This window comes from Chanodichthys erythropterus, chromosome 10, assembly GCF_024489055.1.
Source record: "Chanodichthys erythropterus isolate Z2021 chromosome 10, ASM2448905v1, whole genome shotgun sequence".
Taxonomy (NCBI): Eukaryota; Metazoa; Chordata; class Actinopteri; order Cypriniformes; family Xenocyprididae; genus Chanodichthys; species Chanodichthys erythropterus.
This window is the reverse complement of record NC_090230.1, coordinates 20,423,543-20,447,192: the sequence shown is the minus strand read 5'-3', so window position 1 is coordinate 20,447,192 and position 23,650 is coordinate 20,423,543. Positions and strand designations below refer to the sequence as shown.

At 35.8% G+C, this 23,650-nt stretch overlaps 1 protein-coding gene across 1 annotated transcript; it reads right to left on the bottom strand.

Moving 5' to 3' along the window:
- Nucleotides 1-138: 138 nt before the first annotated feature.
- LOC137028161 (zinc finger protein 585A-like) lies at nt 139-18,275 on the bottom strand. The gene is made up of 9 exons (XM_067396931.1): nt 18,250-18,275; nt 15,851-15,872; nt 15,545-15,719; nt 14,134-15,436; nt 13,024-13,106; nt 12,159-12,268; nt 10,297-10,425; nt 7,460-7,556; nt 139-3,866 (listed from the first exon to the last, which is right to left on the bottom strand). The coding sequence occupies exons 2-9, from the start codon at nt 15,869-15,871 to the stop codon at nt 2,479-2,481; spliced, it is 3,306 nt and encodes a 1,101-aa protein (XP_067253032.1). The 5' UTR covers nt 15,872; nt 18,250-18,275; the 3' UTR covers nt 139-2,478.
- Between the last annotated feature and the right edge of the window lie 5,375 nt (nt 18,276-23,650).

The following is a 23,650-nucleotide window of genomic DNA, read 5'->3' as shown; positions in this document are numbered from 1 at the left end:
CTTTATTTTTCTGGTAGCCAAGAAAGAAGTACTACAGAAATTAAAGCAATCAAATGTAATATAAAACACTGCATAGTCTTCGCTCTATCAATGTGTGGTAGATTTCCCCCTACACACCTGACTTAAGTTAAACCGGGTGTCTCAGGCACATATGAATTTATACTCTACTAAGCGTACTTCAATACCTGTTTGAGTCAGTCGATGTCTTGACCCTTTTTGAGCACTATCACTTGAGAATAAGATCTTTAGTCCACTAAACACTATCACTTGAGTATGGAAGTACGATTCTCTAGTGTCTAGTGTGCTGCACAGCCCAAAAAAAAACAAACAGACTCCAGACTATGCCTTAGAATATGCTTTAATCACGGCTGGAAGACCTCATATAAATCAGACAATCCCACCAGGAAAAAAATACAACAGCTTATATAGGATACTAGATAAAGCGAGATCTGCCCAAATCATTTGGGCACAAGTTTTGGGGACATTTAGGTTTCAAAAGCATATAAATGTTATTCCTGCAAGAAAAAGAAATGTTAGTTATGATTAATTAAATTCCATCACAAATTACACACATTAAATCTACTAAAATTATTGTGATTTTTCTCTTTTTCATTTGTTGTTTAACATTAAAGTTGTGATGAAACAGAAGTAGCATCAGAATGAAATGGGTTATCAAAAAAATAAATAAATAGGATGTGCAATAGGCAAAAATAATCTTCATCAAAAAGTTGACATTCTCACCACAGCTCCTTTCTGATTGGACAAACTGACAGTTACAACTAACCCTGGGTTACAACACTCCCTGATCTCCCCTAATTATTTTTCATGGTCTATTTTTCTCCACCCACCAAAATGCCCACAAATATTCCCATAAGCCATGTAGTGAAGACTGACACTATTTGATACTCACTTTCCATTTTTATCTGTAACTGCAGAATACTTATTCCTTTCACAGCAGTGTTCAGATTCCTGGAGCAATCGGTCACCACCGCGAGACCAAATCAAAGGCAGATTATGAAAAATGCACCATATTCTGTTTCCAACAAAAAACAAACTTCTACAAAGTAACATATCAACTATAAACAAAGGCCTGTTCACACCAAACACAATAACTATATTAGCATTCACACCAACTGATGAGAACTGTCGTTTTTTTTTTCTAAACACCTGCCGCTTTAAATGCTCAAGCTGTTTAAAGTCATGTAGTTTTTGATTGTCAGTGTTTTTATCATTCATCAGCTGAAAAAAAAAAATATTCCGATAGTGATTCCAATGATGTTGTCTGTGTCGTTATTATTATAGTTGTGATGTGGACATTTCTCTATTCTCTTAGAATTAAAGGTGCCCTAAAATTTGAATTTATCTCGGCATAGTTGAATAACAAGAGTTCAGTACATGGGAATGAAAAATGGCAGATGGAGCAATAATAACTGACATGATCCATGATATCATGATATTTTTAGTCATATTTGTAAATTGTCTTTCTAAATGTTTCATTAGCATGTTAGTAATACACTGTTTAATGTGGTTAAAGTTACCATGGTTTCTTACTCTATTCACGGAGACGAGAGTCGTTGCTATTTTCATTTTTAAACACTTGCAGTCTGTATAATTCATAAACACAACTTCATTCTTTATAAATCTCTCCAACAGTGTGTAATGTTAGCTTTAGCCCGTTAGCCACAGAGCATAGCCATTAGATGTAACCATCTAAATAAATACTTTACTCACATAATTCGAAGCATGCATACAGCATGCATGACGAACATCTTGTAAAGATCCATTTGAGGGTTATATTAGCTGTGTGAGCTTTGTTTATGCACTGTATTATAGTCGACAGCTCGTGGGGCAGAGGGGGCGCATCTCTTAAAGGGGCCGTGCTGATAAAAATCAGTGCATAGTTAATGATGCCCCAAAATAGGCAGTTAAAAAATTTAATTTAAAAAAATCTATGGGGTATTTTGAGCTGAAACTTCACAGACACATTCAGGGGACACCTATGACTTATATTACATCTTGTAAAAAACAATCTAGGGCACCTTTAAAACACTTATTAAACCTTAATAATAGTTATCATCCCTCTTGTGAACAGGTTTCAGGCTGAATCAAGCTGCTTGTCTTTATTCCAGCTGCTCTCTTTCTGCTAATATGAGCAAAATAACATTTTGTAAAAAATTCTACATTCCTTCATAAAAGAGATTAAATGAACTAAGAGTCATACATTTGCATTACATTAAGATTAAACAAATTGAACAAAATACAAGAAAGTATAATGATTTAATTTATATCCTAAAGCAAAATGAGAAATGAGAATAAACATTTGATATTCTTTTGGGAGAAACTCCATCTTTGAGTTGAAATCTTGAAGAAGAACTTTGTTTTGACTGTGACAACTTTGGATGTTGTGATTTTCATGTCACATGGATCATTTGCTGAGGACGCAGCGTTGCACTTGAAAGGGCTGGATCTGAACCTGAATTACTGTGATTTCTGACATTTGTTTTTCGTATGGCTGCGTAGAGAAGAAAAATGAGTGAAACTCCTTCCACAGGGAGGGCAGTGATACGGCTTCTCTCCAGTGTGGATTTTCATGTGTTCATTAAGGTGTACTTTTTGTGTGAAACTCATCCCACACTGATCACATGTGTGCGGCTTCTCTCCAGTGTGGATTTTCATGTGTATGTTAAGGTTTCCTTTGTATGGGAAACTCTTCCCGCACTGATCACAGGTGTGCAGATTCTCTCCAGTGTGGATTTTCATGTGATCCTTAAGGTTTCGTTTTCGTTTGAAACTCTTCCCGCATTGATCACATGTGTGTGACTTCTCTCCAGTGTGGATGTTCATGTGATCCTTAAGGTTTCCATTTCTTTTGAAACTCTTCCCACATTGATCACATGCGTATGGCTTTTCTCCAGTGTGGATATTCATGTGTCTATCAAGGCCTACTTTTAGTGTGAAACTCTTCCCACATTGATCACATGTGTGCGGCCTCTCTCCAGTGTGGATCCTCTCATGTGCTTTCAGTTGTCCTGACTGACTGAATGTCTTGTCACAGTGTGAACACTTGTAAGGTTTTGTGTGAGTTCTCTTGTGCTGGTACAGCTCACAAACAGTAGTAAAGGTCTTCCCACAATCAAAGCACATATGATTCTTCACGCCACTGTGTCTTTTCTCATGTAGTTTTAAAGCACTTAGCAGACTAAAACGTTTTCCACACAACAAACATACATGAGGCTTTTCCTTTGAATGGACTTTCAGGTGGTTCTTTAGGGATGCAGCCCACATAAATGTTTTATTGCATTGATTACAGTTAAATGTAATTCTTTCTCCAGAATGAGAACGCTGATGTGTTTTAAGAGCACTTGCCTCTTTGTAACTCTTGCCACATTGATCACAGGTGTATGGCTTCTCTCCAGTGTGGACATTCTTGTGTCTCTTAAGTGATGCTTTTTGTGTGAAACTCATCCCACACTGATCACATGTGTGCGGCTTCACACCAGTGTGGATTTTCATGTGATGCTTAAGGTTTCCTTTTTGTGTGAAACTCTTCCTGCACTGATCACAAGTGTACAGCTTCTTTCCTGAGTGGATTTTCTCGCGATTCTTAAGGTTTCCTTTTCGTGTGAGACTCTTCCTGCATTGATCGCATGTCAAAAGCTTCTCTCGACTTTGAACTCTCATGTGAGGTTTCAGACTTCTTTTGTATGGTACACTGTTTCCACACTGAAGGCAGTTGAAAGATTTTTTGGTTCTTTTCAATAAAATATTACTTTCAGTCTGTGAGCGACTCAAAGATTTTCTGCGAGTTTTGACACGTTCTTCTGCTTCACTCAGTTCTTCACTCTCCTCGTTCTCTTCCATCAGGTCTAAAATTAAAGTAAAAAGCTTATGCATTAGCATCATTCCCTCAACCCTGTCATGATATAATTTTCCTCTTTTTAAAAAACAGAAGGGTGGAGAGATACCGGTGACAGTGGTATGCAAAAAAAAAAAAAAAAAAAGTTTTACATGGATATTGGGACAGTTTGGAAATTAAATATATTATTTTGCAAATATGGAAATGCTTGGATTCTTTTTGAAGGAGGATTACTTAAGCCCATGAATTTAGATCAATCTATTTGTTGGCTTTGTATTCATATTGGGATCCTGCTATATAAGCGTTTACTAGTGAATTTTACTAGACGCACCATGTGTTCGTAGGCTTCAGAAATATCTCATGTTTTTTGGTCTTCATCTCTCACATCGGTAATTCAGTTTCACTTTCCTGAGCAATGCAACATCAACTTTTACAATCATTGTCACAATAGAAATATGACAACGCTAAAGATGAGAGAAGGTTGCTTATTTTCCCAGAAAAGCAATTGCATGATTTGAATGAATGGTGTGGTGTCAAGAAACCACGCCATGCGTTATTTTGGCAACGGATCGAGCTTTCTGCATGCTTTAAATCAGACACACACTGTTAGCCCGGATAAGTTGAATTTACTTAAAAAATTTGAGGAAACTGGTTGCCCTAAAAAAATTAAGTAATGATTAAGTAATGTGAACTTAATAATTTGAGTTCATTTAACTTAAAATGTTTTGTAATATTAATTACTTTGTAGTTATTAAAACTAGTATATTTAAGTTCAATGTACTAAGCAAGTTAACTTGCCACCAATCAAAATTCATCCATGCCTCCCATCATGCATTGCTGCATGAATAAATTATGAGCTGAATTGTCTTAGTAATTTTCTTTATTCTCACTATTTAAATTTTGCTGTTTTTCTGTGACTTTTTAGTAGCTTGTTTTCTAATGTTCAGAGTTGATCTGTTTATCAGAACATGTTGCTTGTCACCGTTGTTGAGATTCACAGGCTGATTCTTGATGTCTGTGTGTGCCTAAAATATACATTTTTTTTTTTTTTTGTGATAAGGACAACTTTTTAAAAAAAAAATTGTATTGTAGAAGTTGATCCTCTTCTGTAGAATCACAGTGCTGCTGTAAACAATAATGTAAATCTAACTCAGAGATTGGACTCTAAATGAGTTCAGTGATCCAGATCAAATAATGATTATGTGAAAACATAACCAACATCACCTGATCATCTTTTAACTTTGCTTGTCTGGTTGGTTTTAATGCAGTTAAAACTGCCCAAACAAAATCTAATACTAAAATGTTAAGGGTCAAGAGCTCAACTAAAACTAACCCTGACCCTCGATGATGGTAACTTAAAAATTGTGATTTTCTCCTTTGGTGAAAAACTATAAAAAGGCAAATGTTAGGAAAAAATGTCTGTAGAACAGCCAAAACAAATGTTCCAACTGCTCATCAACAGCTCCTTGAATTCACACACACCATGACAAAATGACGTCATTACTTGCCGCAAACCAGTGTGTAGGAGGCGTGGTCAGGAGAAAAACTTCATAATTTAAGTGCATTTAACTTACATTTATTAACACATTCAAATACACCCACAAATTAGTAGAATTTACTTATATTTTATAAGTAATGCAACCAAACTTAAATATTTTAAGTATATTGTAATTATATTTTTAAGTAAATATAAAATCCGGGCTAAGAGTGCAGAGACAAAGGAGTTTGGAAAGATAACATTTAATTAAATTAATTAGTGACAGAGAGAGATATTATGTGTGTCCATTATCTGTGTCTGTGCAGCATCTCTCTAATAATGATGAATCTGATCTAGTAATCTAGTTTAATTACATCAAAAACAGTTACCACTTTGTTTTAGCTTTTTAGCTTTTCAGTAAGCTATTTAAAGCTATTAATTATTACGTTGATAGCATGGTTTAAAAACGAATAAAAAAATAATTAAATCGCTTCACTCCGAGCAGAATCAGTATTTTAACATTTGTGTTCATGCGTTCCTTCTGCAACACTATCTTAACATTTAAATACTAAGTGCTTGTGATTAAACCTCGTTACTCCAGTGGATCCTCAAACTGTCTGCAAAACCCCCGTCTCAATCATGAATGAAGTCTGTTCAGTCATTTTGGAGACAAGGGTAAATAAAAACTGGTTCTTTGAATAAGTACAGCGTCTTCTTTTTTTAAAACACAATGTGTGTAAAGGCTAGTGTTTTACGTATTTGAGGAGCAGAGTCTTAGTCTGGTATTTGCTGTATACAGCCTGTGCGTAGTATTTCATCTTTTATAACACAAGTTTTTTGCCAAATACTAAGTGACAGTATAATAAAAACTGAGCACCCACATAGCTACAATAACCTCTGTAACCTGTAAATTAAAGGTGCTCTATGTAAGAATGACTGGCTAGTGGTTGAAATGGGTACTGCAGTCCAAATTTAAAATATTGTTTTATTGTCTCCACCTCAGACTCAATGCTCTCGCGGGTTGCCAGTTTGAGGACATGCAACAGGAGCGAGCTCAATTGACATTGGAAGGCGCAAAAACTTTTCGTGGATTTATTTATTTATGATGAATTGATATTTCGCGTTTTAATATGCTCCCATTCATAGAGATTTTTAGATGGATGCTGATGCTTTTTAGGTCAGGTAATCTGCGATCTCTGACCCAGTTTGCTTGCTGGCTTCCATGGCTGCAATTCACTGCATGTGTTTTCTACCAACTGACAACCTGAGGTGGCGAAAATTCCGACACGGAAATCAAATTTTAAAGTAAAATAACTGGCTGTAGCAATGATTATCAGAGAAACAAATATGTGAACTGAGCATGTTTAATAAATATCTGGAAGCATATTATGGTATTATTATGCTTTATTACAGTCAAAAAGGTACATAGAGCACCTTTAATAAAAACTTAATGCGATTTACTTACTGCCTTAGACGCAACCATTCTAATGATGGACAAAACAAAAATCTCTGACAATTGCAGGTGAAAAACCTGCAATTGGAGACTGGGCCACAGGGCAGTATTCCAGCATGATAATGACTCCAAACACACCTCCAAGACGACCACTTCCTTGCTAAAGAATGTCTCCAGACCTAAACCCTATTGAGCGTCTGTGGGGCATCCTCAAACAGAAGGTAGAGGAGCGCAAGGTCTCTAACATCCACCAGCTCTGTCATGTCGTCGTGGAAGAAGACTCCAGTGGTAACCTGTGAAGCTCTGGTGAACTCCATGCCAAGAGGGTTAAGGCAGTGCTGGAAAATAATGGTGGCCACACAAAATATTGACACTTTGCGCCCAATTTGGATATTTTCACTTATAGGGGTGTACACACTTTTGTGGCCAGCAGTTCAGACAGTAGCAGTTCTACACTGACCTGCAATTTTCGCTGGTTTTAAAATGCACCAGGCTGGATATACCCTGCCATGGTGACAATAGCAAATCCTCGGATAAACTCCTGAGATCTAATCAGCACACTTGACAGCTTAGTGAGGCCATTCTAAAGTCAAGTTGGCAATTCTGCTCAGATATCTTTTTTGTGTGTAGGTGCTTTTTACTACCATGGTAAGAATAAAGTACCAACACCAACCTTTTTGTTCTTCAGTATCTTCAGGTTCCGTTCTGCAGATTTCTGGATCACTCATGTTCTCACTGTTCTTGCATGAACACTCTTCTTCACTTGTATGCTGATGAAAATATTCCAGCATTTATTGATGGATTGGGAGGCACTTCACTGAAGGTGAATTGCTGGTTGATAGGAGCAGAAATTAGGGGTGTCACGATACCCTCTTGTCACAATTCGATACATATCATAATACTGAACTCACAAATACAATACTATTGCAATACTCTAAGATATATGGTAAAAGGATAGCAAAAAATGTAGTCTACTGTTGATTAAAATGCTAAATTTGGTATTACATTGGGGGATGGGGACACAGGACAATGGTGACGCCAGAATAAAAATATTCATGATTCTGAAACTGAATTCTAAACATTTTAGATGAGTATGTTTGCACTCTGCCACTGACTAAATATATTTAAAATAATGTAGGTCACTTTTTACTGGTAACACAAGACATTTGGGTTTATCATGACCGACAAATATTCCCCCATTGCATTATTATACATTATAGTCAACAATATATAGTAGTTTAATGTAGTACTGACACTGAAGTTTCTCAAAGTCATTTTCACAGTCACAACACATTTTTTATTTAATTTTTTTAATTTTCACAAATTTTAAGCATTTGTGTTGTTTGATTATTCATCTATTAAAATATGAAGTTACTAAATTTGTTTTTATATTATACTACAATTAAAAATGATTAATAATTAATGAAAAAAAAGAATTAAAAAATAGACATAAATGTATGCTTACAGATTTATAAGTAACAAATAAGAGTAATTTCAGATTAATTTAACTTATCACTTATTTAACTTGGCTGTTTTTATATGAAACGGTAAGGAGCCCATGGTAAGCCAAAACTTTTGCATTCTCTCTCAAATGTTTTGTCTCTATTGGTTCTTGTTTTGCAACCTAAAGAGAACATTCTGTGAACTTTCCCTACAGGTTATTTTCGGGGCTAAATGTTATAACATAAAGAGAACGTTCCCTGTTGGTTATTTTTTTTTTTTTTTAGGTCTTATAAAGAGAAACTTTCCAGAACAATCCAGCTCTATATTTTATACAGTTCAGAACCTGCGACCTCATCCTGTGGTATTCCCCTTCTTTTCTGGCTCATCCCCAAACTGTTGTCACAGTTATTTCATTATCATATTGTTTTCTTTAAAGCTTTTAATGGTGGCACACTTACAATTGGTTTATTATAATACACTGTATAAGATTATACCTCACAGACGTTGTTAAATAATGACAGTTTAAAAGAATATATGACAATGACATTATTAGGTATTTACTTACTTTTCATGATGCTCTTAAAGAGTCCCGCGTGGCTCCTCGCATGCTTTAATAAGAATTATTTAGCAGTAACACTTCAACTATATGGGGTCTTCTCAATTAGGATGCCCCGTTAACAAGCCGTCTCAATTCGAAAGACGCTTTTGCCTCCGAATGTATGGTGCTGCCAAAAGTCCTCGTGTGTATCCGTGCGGTCTCGGTTATCAGTCTACATTACTACCAGGGTTGCCAGGTTTTCATAATAAACACGCCCAATTGCTCCTCAAAACTAGCCCAAAACTAGTCCAATCACATTTCAGGGGGGTCCCACGGTAAAAATCGCGTTCCGGGGGGTAAAATAGGTGTTTTTGGCTGTGCTCCCCTGGTAAAATTCGCATTCCAGGGGGTAAATATCACGTTTTTTTTTTTTTTTTTGGGACCCGCGGCAACAGTGTAAAGGTAGCCCAATTCCGCGTGAAAATTACTGTTACTTTTCATAACGTGTAGGCTATGTTTATAAAAGCTACTTAAATATTCTAATTGAACTAAGGCTTGTGAAACCGGGCCTATGTTTATTAGTCCACAATAAATCACATAAAAAGTTGTATTTTTTAACTGAAAAGTTACATGTAAACTCACACACACCACAGATCCTTAAGCAACATTTAACAATAAAAAGAGACCGACAGGAACAAGAACAGGGCAGATTTTTTTTATTTTTCAGAAAATGTTTATTGCACGTCTTTTGATAATTATATTATAGTTATGCAACTATACAGTCAATAATAGGCTACTAATGTATTTGTCGTAAGATACTGAGCCGGGAAGTGGTCACGTGACAAAAGATTTTGGCTGTTAACATGTAATATTTTAATTATATTCTGCTGAAATAAACGAAATGACTTGAAAAATTAGCAGTAAAATTATCCGAACTTCCATGTGAAAGAAGGCGAAGCCGCAGAGCACCTATTAGGTTATCACCACGGACCAATGGTATATGAAGGTGTTTACCAACCGGAGCAAAATTTCACTTTGGTGAGCTGTTATGTCATGAACTCCTGAAACGAACACAAAACAAACTTTGTTTTTGGCCTGATTTATTTGAAATTACTTCACATTAGGGAGCATTAATACTACTCATAAGCCTTTAAAGGTTATATATTTATAAAAGTAATATAAAGTTTGTGTAAGAAAGAGACCACCAGAGGGAGCTACAGACAACATTAAAAATCCTGTCCATTTTCAGAAGAATAAATACAGTGATAAAATCATGGCAAATGAGTCAACAAAATGGAATGAAACGTAATAAATTTAATGCTAATAAATTTGCCAGAGTTTGTTACCTATTTGAAATGCTATACTAACCGGTTATTTCCAAGGCAAGAAACAAAAATTGAAAGTGATTTTGATGCTTGGTGTAACTTTCGATTTCTATTACTGCTTTTTAGTTCTGTTTATGCATCCAAGTAGGCTTGCACAAAAGCCCTGTTTTTCAGTTGTTGTTTTTAAACAGAATAAACATGTACCTGCTCAGATTCAAAGTGAGACCCGCTGTTGCCTTTGGTCAATAAAACATGTCTATTAGCTATTGAAGCAATAAGATTGATGTTCAGCCAGAAATTGCAGTTAGTCTTGCATGTTTCATAGCTGCTGTACTGCAGAATAAAATAAGAACATAGTTCAAACTGACAACTCTTTAATATTTCACTGTATAATGATCAACTGAATTAATTACAATACAATTACATATTCTCTTCAAGTTGCGTTATCACAGATCTGACAATCACAGAACACCCAAGTATATCAGAATACGCAAAGATCAGCTACTGTCTTCAGATGGGAAATCTGGCACGGGACACTAAACACTTATCTGACCATGACTGATTTTATTTTAAATAAACCTATTAATTTCACATTCATTATGAATAGGTGATACCCTGTTTATCTGCTTCCAAACCAAGTCATCTCATTTTCATGGTAAGCAAGAGAGAATGAGCTTTGTCATCATCAAAAACAGTGGTTCCAACCACGTTCCTGGAGCCTCCACAACACTGCATATTTTGTATCTCTCCTTTGTTTGACACACCCATTTCAGGTCTTGGGCTGTGTCCAAAACCCTATACCCTTCAATAGGGCACTATTTCAGGGGACAGCCATTTTTAGTTGTGTCCGAATCCATAGTGGACGATGTTGAGTGCACTCATTCAATCCCACAATGCACCACAATAACGAGTGTACAACCAATGCACGCTCAATGGCTAAAGAATTAATGGCTAAATTGGCAGCCCTTCCAGCACACTCAGTGTCCGATTTCACGTTTGTTTCATTCAATTCTTTCAAGTGGACTATATTAGTGGAGTAACGTAGGGAATACTGAATGAGGCGATTTCGAATATAGCATTGGAGTCTCTACTAATGAGCTGATGATCTGAATCAGGTGTGTTTGATTAAGGGGACATGGAAAACATGCAGTGCTGGGGGACCGCCAGGAATGTAGTTGGGAACTCCTGCTCTAAAACAATAAGCAAAAAAGTTAAAATTGAAAAATGTTGTTTTTGTTTGATTTTGTAAAAACACAGTTCAGTCATAAAACTCTTCTGAGCATCTGATTGGTTCTATTAATGGAAATCACAGTTAATCAATTTATCTTTCCCATCTCCTCAACTCGATTTATTTATGCCCAGCCCTGGTTCAGCTCAGTACTGGGAATCTTCTGTCCTCCTCCTCCTCCCCAGCACCACCTGTCTAAATCTGATACAAGGGTTCTTGTTACTTTATCATGCAGCAGCATGTATCCTAATGCTTGTAATTCTGAGCAGTAAGCTTTCCCTCATGCCAGCAGCAGTATAGTAGATCTAGTCCAGCAAGACCAATTCCCATACTATGTTCTTGTGAACAAATGCTATTAATTCTATTTTGAGAGTTGCCATGATTGAAAATGTGAAGCGCTGTGAACCACTCACCTCCCCTCAGAATACTTGAAGCTGACTATATCTTTAAACAAGGATGTGCCACACTCAAAGCACATCTGATACTTAAAATCACTGTCTCGTTTCTGGTGTATTTTAAAACCATCCAGCTGTGAAAAACTCCACACAAAGAACACACAAGACTTTTCCTTTAAATGGAACTTTCAGGTGCTTCTTCAGGGAATCTGCCAAAAAAGGTTTTTACCACTGTTAAATGGTCTTTATTCAGATGTAAATTAAAAGCACTTACATGTGTGTGGCTTCTAGCGTGGATTTTCATGTGTATTTTTAGGTTAACCTTTAGTGTGAAAGTCCACATTTATCACATGTGAAAGGAAAATGAAGTTTAAGACTTATGTATGGGAAACTTTCCAAGATGAGAGCAGGTTTTTTTTTTTTTTTACTCTTTATTTCAGTAAAAAATTACTTCCAGTCTGTGAGTGACTCAAAGATTTTTCTCCAATATTGACATGAATTTTCTCCTCCTTTTCACCCAGTTCTTCACTTTCCTTATTCTCTTGCATCAGGTCTAAAATGAAAGTAAAATGCTTTAATTTTCAGTAAATCATGAAAACAAATCAGACAGAAATGTGAAGGAAAAGGGCATGATGTAATAACAGAAAGTAGACAGTCACTAAACACCACTAAAAAAACAAACATGTTTTTGTTTTGTTCAACACAAATCTTTTCATTATAACCAAAGAATGATTAATTATACAATTGAAACAATTAATGGGAGTTTTTACAGGAGAGCAGAATTCAGTGAGCTTGCCCTTTAGAGATTGACAGCCTTAGTGATTATAAAGGGGGGCTCTTTTTTCTGTTTATTACAATTCACAATCTGAAAGTTAAGTTATTCATACTGCATACACTTCAAGTTTTCAAGTTCAGTGTGCTTATGTCACCAAATGATCTCAAATATGCATTTGTAGCAGCTTTAGACATGTGACAGTGACCCAGAGCTTTTATGTTATTGGACAGTACATTTCTCAAGGTTCCCACACTTTCTGATCAATGGTGCCTGGAAAAAAGAGTGAGAATATTCCTCACTTTGTGTGAAAGGGCCTTACAGCAGCCAGAAGGGACTTTTCCTAAAAGTACATAACAAATTTGGGCTTTTTATGTGCCTTCAGTAGTCATTTTTTATTGTACTATATGAATAATAAATGTTTTAACATTAAATGATTTGAAGATGTTTAGTTTTGATCAAGGTTGATGATCTTCAGCCACCAAATCTTGTGAGCCTTCAGCATTATTAATAAGAAATCAAAAATAAACACCAACCTCTTTGTTCTTCAGTATCATGAAGAACTGTCCATTCCTCAACGTCATCATCTTCCAGTGTAACTGTGATCTCTGTGGATGTTCTACCAAAAACAGTTTATAAAAAATGATGCACTTTCTTGACTAATCGCATGTAAGTAAATGAGTGACACTGAGAATGTGATTTAAGATTTTCTAATCACGCTGGATAATGTGGATAGTCAATTTGTGTTAAAGCTCAGCAAGTTTTCTTAAATTTGTCCTGTTTAAATTACTTGGCTTTCACTTTAATCTCCATTTTTTAGTTTATCTGAATCTCACACCATGTCCCAGCTACATGTGAAATGACAAGATTCCAGTCACAATGCAGCACAATATGGTACAATAACAACTGACGATATCTGATGTTTAGCCAAAGTCCCTTTAAGAAAAGTCATTTCACTCGGCGGCCATCTTTGAAACGCCTCTCGGGCATCCTGGGCATCCATGCATCTCTTTGAATGGGGAAACATCAAATTCTCCAAAGCTGTTTGCCAAGCTTTCGATTAAATTTCATATTTGAAATCAACAATGAATTCTGACAACAACTATCTCATAATTTTTTTTTTTTTCCAAACACTCGAATCGCGACAAAAAAAACCTATTTTTTAGGCTGGATCAAGCTAATGCGCATGCGCAGACCTAAATGCGTGTCTCTTGTGCCTCATTTCGGAGGCGCGCGTCTAACGGCGGTGCTTCTAACGGCCGCTGCAGTGACGCGATTACTTTACCAGTCGGCGATTGGCTCTTATTTTGAAGGCGTGACTTATTCCGCCATATTGCGCGTTACACTTTCTCCCATTCAAAACAATACGAGTGACACGTGTTGTGTTATTCTATAGTCTTTGTGTTTAGCATTGTTATGTGGAGAGGGATTTATGACCAATGAATTTTCAAAGTTGATGGAGATATCTAGCATAACGATGCAATAATTGAGATTAAGAAACCAAGAATATGTCCTGCCACACATTACAGCAGTTAAGACATAGACATTTTTTTTTTTTTTTTTTGCTTATGGCATTATTGCATCATATTTGGAGAGGATGTGTGTTACACACCTGAAAGTGCAGATTCTGACAATGAAGTACTTACCGTGAATTTGGACAACTGTTTTTTGTATGAGTGAGAAGAGTAGCTAATTGTGCAAAACTCTTCCGACAGGCATGGCAGTGATACGGCTTCTCTCCGGTGTGGATCCTCTCATGTGCTTTCAGATGTTGTGACTGACTGAATCTCTTGTCACAGTGTGAACATTTGTGAGGTTTTTCTCCAGTGTGAACCCTCTGGTGACGTTTCAGTTTGTAAGCTGTAGCAAATGTCCTCAAACACTCAACGCATGCATGAGCTTCAAAACCAGTATGTATTTTCTGGTGTATTTTAAAAGCACCCAGCCATTTAAAATTCTTTCCACATGAAGAACACATGTAAGGCTTCTCCTCTGCATGAACTTTCAGGTGCTTCTTCAGGGTATCTGCCCCAAAAAAGTTTTTACCACACTGATCACAGAAAAATTTTCTTTCTCCAGAATGAGAATACAGATGCGATTTAAAAGTGCTTACATGTTTGAAACTCATCCCACATTGATCACATATGTACGGCTTCTCTCCAGTGTGGATATTCATGTGATCATTAAGGGTTCCTTTTTGTGTGAAACTCTTCCCGCACTGATCACATGTGTACGGCTTCTCTCCAGTGTGGGTCTTTTCATGAGTTTTCATGTTTCCTAACTGACTGAATCTCTTGTCACAGTGTGAACACTTGTAAGGTTTTTCTCCAGTGTGAACTCTCTGGTGCTTTTTCAATTCAACATTTTCAAAAAAGGTCTTCCCACAATCAAAGCACATATGATTTTTCACACCGCTGTGTCTTCTTTTCTGGTGTAATTTCAAAGCAACCAGCTGACTGAAGTTTTTACCACACAAAGGACACACATGAGGCTTCTCCTTTGAATGAACATTCAGGTGGCTCTTCAGTTTATCTGGCCCAGCAAAGTTTTTTCCACATTGATCACATGTGTACGGCTTCTCTCCAGTGTGGATTTTCATGTGTTCTTTAAGGTTTCCTTTTCGTGTGAAACTCTTCCCGCACTGATCACATGTGTGCGGCTTCTCTCCGGTGTGGATTGTTGTGTGCTTCTTAAGATTTCCTTTTAGTGTGAAGCTCTTCCCGCACTGATCACATGCAAAAGGCTTCTCTCCAGTGTGGATTCTTATGTGAAGTTTAAGACTTTTCTTGTATGGGAAACTCTTTCCACAAGGAGGGCAGGTGAAAATTTTTTTGACTTCTTTTTTCAGTTCAAAATTACTTTCAGTCTGTGAGCAACTTTCTTCAGTTTTGACACATTTTCCTTCTGCTTCACTAATTTCTTCACTCTCCTTGTTCTCTTCCATCATATCTAAAATGAAAGTAAAAAAGTAAAAACTAAATCTACTGAACTACTTGAAGTTTTATAATCTTAATGTTCTTCAGCATCATTACTAAAGAATCGAGAATAAACACCAACCTTCATCAGTATCTTCATCTTTTATTCTGCAGGGCTCTGGATCACCGTTTTGTTCTTCAGTATCTTCATCTTTCATTCTGCACGGTTCTGGATCATTCATGTTCTCACTTTTCATAAAATCTTCACTTGATGAGAATATTCCAGCACTTATAGGTAAATTGTGGTCATATGAGATCTATAAAAAAATCAGTTATTAAATCAATAATTTCATTAATTCAAACATTTTAAAAGTTTATATATTGTGTTCATCTGTCAAAATGTGAGGTTACTAACAAGTTCATTTTTAACTACTTTTTTTTTTCTTACCTTCATCAGCAATATGGGCATACTGACAAAGAAATATAGAAAATAAGAATTAGAATATTTATTTAAAAAAAAAAAAACAGAAATAATACACTTCGGGCCTGGCAAGATGTAAAGAGGTTCTGTGGATCCTTTGCTAAAATTTCTTCATTAACAAAGTTTTAATACAAAGTGTTTATAAAGTGGAAAGAATATGGTATATACCAGTTTCAACATTTGTTTACCAATTGCTTCCTTAAGTCCTTCTCAGATTTAAACTCAAGAGTTCAAGATTCCATATCAAGAGTTTTACAAATATTTGCAAATACACCATTTGATAACCACTTTTGAAAAGTCAGGGTGACAATCACTGGAGTGGTCCAAGATAGAGGAGATTCTGATGAACTCAACAACATTAAAAGGGAAAATCTCCGATATATTGTGCTCTTTTAGACCATCATAATTCTTCCCATGCATCACTTACAAAGGTTATCTTGAGTTAGCTTTGATGAAGACCAGTGGGGGACTATGTAAGAATGTTTTCACCTAATTATCTTGTAACAAAATAACAGAACAAAACTACAAATTTTTGCAGCATGTACCTCACCCTACTTTGAGTAAAATGTACCCTGTATCATATAGATGTCACCGATGTAAAACATACGGGATCAATTATGCACATCTTCTGGAAATGTATCATGCATTGCAAAAAAATGCATCTTGCTTAATTGGAATCGGCAATGATTTCCAACATTTGAAAGATGTGTTATGACTGGAACAGCGCACCTACTGTTAAGAAGAAAGGCCGGTGTCTTCCAGAAAACATGGATGCCTCTCATAGACCTTTGACTGTCTGGACTGTCCCTTTTTTAATGATCATATTATTCTATTTTTAATTGTATCTGATGTTCTTTTATTTTTTTTACATTTATGTAAAAAATATAAAAAACTAATAGATAATATAAAGAAATAAATAAAAATTAAACACATAAAAAAATTCATTGATTTTTAGTGTTTTGTTTTTGTATGAAAAAATGGTTTCATTTCGTTTGATGAATGCAGTCATGGGAAGGGAAAAAAGGCTAACTTGGCATGTAAATATTACAAATGGACCTTGAGTTAAGTAGTTTTAAGTTTTAGTGCATTGTCATGTTGATCAACACACCATTTCATTATGCATTTGTATTGGCTAGTCAGTAGGCATAGGTCAAACACACTGTTAGATGTCATGCTAAAACTCTGACACTGTCAAAATTATCACAGGCTATCTTACTTGGGTAAAGTTGGTTTTATATTCGCACATTCGGACTTCTGATAGATTCCGACTTTCCAATAAATGTGCAATATATTAATGTTTGTGAATTTTAAGCAGCGACATGATATTGACAACCAACGATTGTCAATTTACAACATTTTTCGCAGTCGATCAGAATAGGCAAGTATTGTTTTAATGGCATATTTACTTGTCCAATGTAGTGTGATTAACAAGCTATTGAATACGGATGTCCGAATGTGCAAATATAAAACCAACTTTACCCAAGTGGCTATCTTTGGTCGCAAGATTTTATTAAAATCTTTAAATTTTGTTTACCTTCATTCATTAAAATATAATTATTAGACATACATGGCAGTCATAAATGATTACAATTATAATCTAATGTATTTGTTGAAACGTGGGAGCCATAGACAGAACACGTCATTTTTTATTTACATCAAACATACAATGTAATACAATATTTATAATTAAATTATTCATATTCTCTTTATTCATTAAAAAGCATTACATCAGCATCATAGGCACACATAGCAGTCATAATCATTACAATGCAAGTCTTATTATAATTGGCAAAACCTGAAAAAAACAAGAAAGAAAACAGATTTTTTCCCCCTTTTTTAAGACAACATAAATTATCACTCAATATTACAACGCCTATTATTAAATACCTTTCTCATAGTAAAATCTATATATAGATACCAACATTAGCGGACAGGCAGTCGATAATTAAATATATTTCCTCATAAAACGGTTTATTCAGCATTATGAAGTCTCCTCTCCATTGACATCCATTAAACAAAAACGGCCTGGATCTCGTCTCTTTCTCTGTGCACCGCGGTGTTAGCGTTAGCATTTACGCTTTTCGGCAAGCTTGCCTTCAAGTGTCTTTGTTGCAGCACTGCTGGATCGATCCCCAAGATTTTCCCTCACAGACTAGACTGACTTACATTATCACGTCAAAACATTAAAACGATCATTCACACCAACAAACAAAAACACTGTCGCGGAGATCTCAATAAATTAGTTCCTTCCTCACATTGTCGCTGAGCTAAATGTTTATTTCAGTCAACACAGGACAGAAAAGACCCCGAACAAAATGTTAAATTCTTTTATGAATCAGTAAATATGGGAAACGCAGTGAACTCACCTCACTCAGGACAGAAGCTGCTTGTGCTCGCTGTGGAGAGTGAGGGTGCTGGACGTGACGTCATCAGAGCGAGGCGAACGTGTACTTTATCCACTTTTTTTTAATACAAAATCTGATTTCAACAAAAAGTGCTTCCTTTTTCTCTTGTTTTAGCATAATTCTGGAGAAAATGGGACTGCTGGGGATGGTCACTGCCTTGCAGGCCAAAACAAATGGGAAAACTTAAAGGGTTAGTTCACCCAAAAATGAAAACTCTGTCATTTATTACTTACCCTCATGCCGTTACGCACCCGTAAGACCTTTGTTCATCTTTGGAACACAAATTAAGATATTTTTGATGACATCTGATGGCTCAGTGAGGCCTTCATAGACAGCAATGACATTTCCTCTCTCAAGATCCATAAAGGTACTGAAAACTTATTTAAATCAGTTCATGTGAGTTCAGTGGTTCAATATTAATATTATAAAGCGATAAGAATATTTTTGGTGCGCCAAAAAAAAAAAACCGAATAACGAATTATATAGTGATGGCCGATTTAAATTCATGACAGAATTCAGTTTGCTAAAATGATTAATTAAAGCTGCTGTCCGCAGTTTTTCCTCTTTGTCGCCATCTCTGTTTGAAACATGCGATTGCAGTCATATGCGGAACAGTTATCTGTACGTGCGTTGTGCCTCGGCACAGCTCGTCAGTGCGGATGAATCTAATGTTTGCTGTCAGTCACCGCACCGGTGTGGATACTGAACTTCAGAATCACAGACTATACGTCTTGAAAGTATGACCAATATAAGAATGTTCACTGGAAAATATCATCTGAACAAGTAAGCAACATGTTTGCCACTTTTGTTCTGACCAACTGAGGAAAAAAGCATTAGGCCTACAATAAATTGCGCTGCCAATGATGATTAAATCTAACGATTGCTTAGCTCGGATCAAACCATGCAAATTATTATTACTGTTATATTGTTCTCAAATTGTTATTGTTAACAACATCAGCACTGTGTGACTGTGTATTTAGTGTGTATTAGCGTTACCTGTAGATTTCAATTTCTGTATCCACTCCACAGTCCAAATTCTTTTGCTTTTTGTCTACGGCTGAATCTCAGTTGTCACTGATGATTGTCATGTGGACCTTTCTGGATTACAATCCGCCATCAAAATGATAAGTTTAATTATTTCAGCTGCTGTGAGAAAAGGCTATAAATGTGCCGCTACCGGCGGCTGATATATATAACTGACTAGCCTCTCGACGGGACTCCTTCCTTTGTCTATGGACGTGATGCACAGACGAACTGCTGCATGCTTGAATTTCCCGCGGAAATCCGCCATGTCGCTCTTATTATAAAACATTATTACAAGCTTACTGGTCTGAATCGAGACAAGATAATTAGATAGTTTTGAAAACTGGCTGGTTATGTACTTGTTCAAAAGTTGATTTTCGATCATTTTTAACCAAAAAAAGTTGTGGACTGCAGCTTTAAATGATTATATGATTAATAAACAGCGAGCACAATTTCGGATTCAGCCTCTGATTCCATTAAAGCAACAGATTACCTATATTGTAGAGCTGATCATATCTCATGTAATCGCTCAATCCGCATTTCAACCTTGGAAAGACATCAATAAAGCAGCTTGTAAACAAGATGTCATGTAGCATTACATTAACCTCAGGCAAGTCATTCAGTGTGCACATCATTTCGTTTAATATACACTATATTAAACCCAATTAGCATATATATTCATTATATTTTACTTAACCTGACGTCTTGATTATTTCATGTATGTTTATATGAAATAAGTTATGATAGCCACTGTGTAAATAATTATATTTTAACAATGATTTGGAGTAGAAACATCATTTTAAAATTAGATTTAGAAGCCTTTTATGCAATTTACATGTTTTCATAGGATTTTTATTTGAGTGTTGATTATGTCTAAAAATAAACAGCAAGTGAATTTAATAGTCTGTTAATTGTAACGTTTAATATAGTAATGTGCAAGCAAGGGATCCCTCTATAGTTAACAGCATTAGCAGAGATAGTTTTTTTTATCCTTAACGTTTAATTCATTGAATTTATTTAAAGACAGAGACACAATTTGTTCAGTAAACTACTAAATGCAACTGTGACATCAAAACATACCGAACCATCATGTTATACACCCCTAGAGAGTAGACACTGTGGTCAAATGGACCACTGAGCTGGGGAAAGTTCTTTTCCATCTTTTAGCTCTGTTGTACCATGTTAATGTTGGTTGTTACACCACATGTTAAGAAATCCACAGCAAAGCATATCAGAAGTATATGAATTATGGATCTAAGCTAGCCGGATCAAGCTGGTCTCCTCCAGACTTTCCGAAAAGTGCTTTAGTGTTTTAAAAGTACTTTATTATATTAAAAGTGCAGTTAGTCTTCAATGCTCTGAAGGCCACAACTGTGTACAACATCAAGCACAAGACAATAGATATACAGTGGTGTGAAAAAGTGATTCCTGATTTTTAATTTTTTGCATGTTTGTCACACTTTAATGTTTCAGATCATCAAACAAATTTAAATATGAATCAAAGATAACACAAAGATTGCACAACCAAAAGATTGGATGTTTTACCACAAAATTGGATTAAAGATCCAACTCATTTATATTTCAGACATTTGGATACTGGTCATTGAATAAAATTCAAATACATATAATAGCCTAGAGAAAAAAAATATATGTATATTTCATACCATTAACAGGCCTCAAAGAAGATCTCTGGCATATTAGAATGAAATATTATCAGTGTCGCTCACCATAACTTTATAACAACATAAATTCCATTAGAATACATGGAAACTTTTTAATGGCCATCAACATAGAATGATGATCTTTGTCATATTGGAGTAGTTATGATATCTACCAGCAGGGGGATTATCATGTAATCTGATACAGTCTAAGCCACCATGATTGATATCTGAGGCGATAAACATTGATGAACAGGGTTAAAGGGTTAGTTCACCCAAAAATGAAAATTCTGTCATTTATTACTCACCTTCATATCGTTCCACACCTTCATTCATCTTCAGAACACAGATTAATATATTTTTGATGAAATCTTAGAACTCCTCCATAGACAGCAATTTATTTACCACGGTAGAGGTCCAGAAAGGTACTAAAGGCATTATTAAAATAGTCCATTTGACTGCAGTGGTTCAACCTTAATTTTTTGAAGTGACGAGAATACTTTTTGTGCACAAAATACTGTTCATATGAGCTGCACGATGCATGTGTGTGCTTGTTCAATAAAGTAGTTATTTTTGTTTTGTTTTTGCACTCAAAAAGTATTCTCGTCACTTTATAAAATTAAAGTCGAACCACTGCAGTCACATGGACAATTTAACGATGTGTTTTGTACCTTTCTGGGCCTGATATGGAGGAGTCAGATGTTTATCTTATGTTTAAAGGTTTTCAGCATCACTTGGCATTCTGATACAGGTGCACCACTGGTGTATACCAGTGACAAACGTCCTACTCTAGTTATGATTGCGAATCAGTTCCTGGTTGATCGACTACTTCAGACATTTCATCGTCTGGCTCGAAATGATAGGGTAAAATGGAAAAATTTCTGTCCATACATTGTATACAATGTCTTGCGAATTGATAGCTGTCATTCACTTATGGCAATGGTCGCGCAATGTGTGCAGTAGACCAATCACAAAGGATTGGGCCATCTGACCAATCAGAGCAGTGTAGGCTCATGGAAAGGAGGGGTTTAGAGAGACTGATTCTGTGAACTGCTTCTAATGAATCGTTTACGAGGTGAAATTCATTGAGGTGAAATTAAATTTATATTATGAGAAAATGAAAGTGTTTTGTTGACCTTGCATGCATGTAAACCTGTTGTAGGAGACTTCCAAAACAATAGGAACCTTTAAAAAGGCATAATAGGGGCACTTTAATTTGTGTTCTGAAGATGAACGAAGGTCTCACAGGTGTGGAAAAACATGAGGGTGAGTAATTAATGATGGAATTTTCAGGCGAACTAACCCTTTAAATATGCTGCTCCCCCTCAACAGTGATTGGTGGTAAGAAAGATTTACATCACAAAATCTTTCTTAAACCTTTCTTAAATCTTTTATATGGTTTTAGTAAAAAGTTACACAGACTTATAGTATTTTTGTTGTTGTAATTGTCATTAAAAGAGGAGGATTCAGGAATGAAATTAGAGAACAAGAAGAGTACCACTGTTACATGTGCACTCTGTTCTGGACTCATTGTTGGACTTGTTGTTGTTCCATTTCCCGCCACCAGTTAGTCACCATGGCAACTGATCACCACAATCATCACACCCAGCTGTTCCATATCACCCTCCTTGTTATCCCTTGTATATAAGCCCTGTGTTTCCAGTCCTGTGTTGTCAGTCCTGTGTTGTCCGGTATCGTTCATGTCATGTTGGTATATGTTCCTGTGGATTCCTGTAAAGTCTTATTATACACTTTATCTCCTTGTCGTGCGCTTGATGTACCAGCTACCGTAACAACCACTGAATTAAGGCCAACTGCATGTGTTATTTCCAAAAGGCACATTAAGCAGTTTATTTTGGAAACTGGTTTACCAGGATTTAGAGACTAGACCAGAAAAAAAGCTGACTACACCATAACAGATCATGTCTGTCTAGATCTGTTTCTGCTGATGGCAAATGCTATCATTAAAAATAGGGCACAACGTGCTGTATTAATTTGACAGATTTTTTGTTTTTTGTTCATTGCGTTGTTTTAGGGTTAATGGAAATGTCCATAAAATTACTGGAAAATGTCCTGGTAATGAACTGCCAGTACTTTTTCTGTTATTTTACAGATTTATTTTTTTACAGTGTGGCTTAAAAGATTTTGTATATTATCATAATTACATGTCAGAAAGATGCCAGGGAGATTCTTGTCGCTGTTTAGCTTGATAAGCATTATATTATGATTTGTACAACTTTAAAACCAGCAAAAAATCTAAACAGATCATAAAGAAACTTAAAAATTAACAGTAATGTTTAAATGCTGTATATTTGGATTAATCTAACAATATTTGATAATTCTGAGATAAATTAGCCTTGTCAAGAGACAATAAACAACAATCTCATGGAGAAAATCATCCACTGCCAGTAGAAGATGCAAAACAAAATCTCTCAAGGGCAGAACAGTTCTGAACTTTAAATGTTCTCAGCATTGTCTATAACGAGTTTGAAAATATTATTAAAATTCTTTTACATGCTTATCCCAAACTTTTTTAAAGGGTTAGTTCACCCAAAAATGCAAATTAACCCCATGTTTTCCCCTTCAGCCATCCTGTGTATATTACTTTCCTCTTTCAGATGAATACAATCAAAGTTATTGAATGTCCTGACTTTTCCAAGCTTTATAAAGGCAGTAAATAG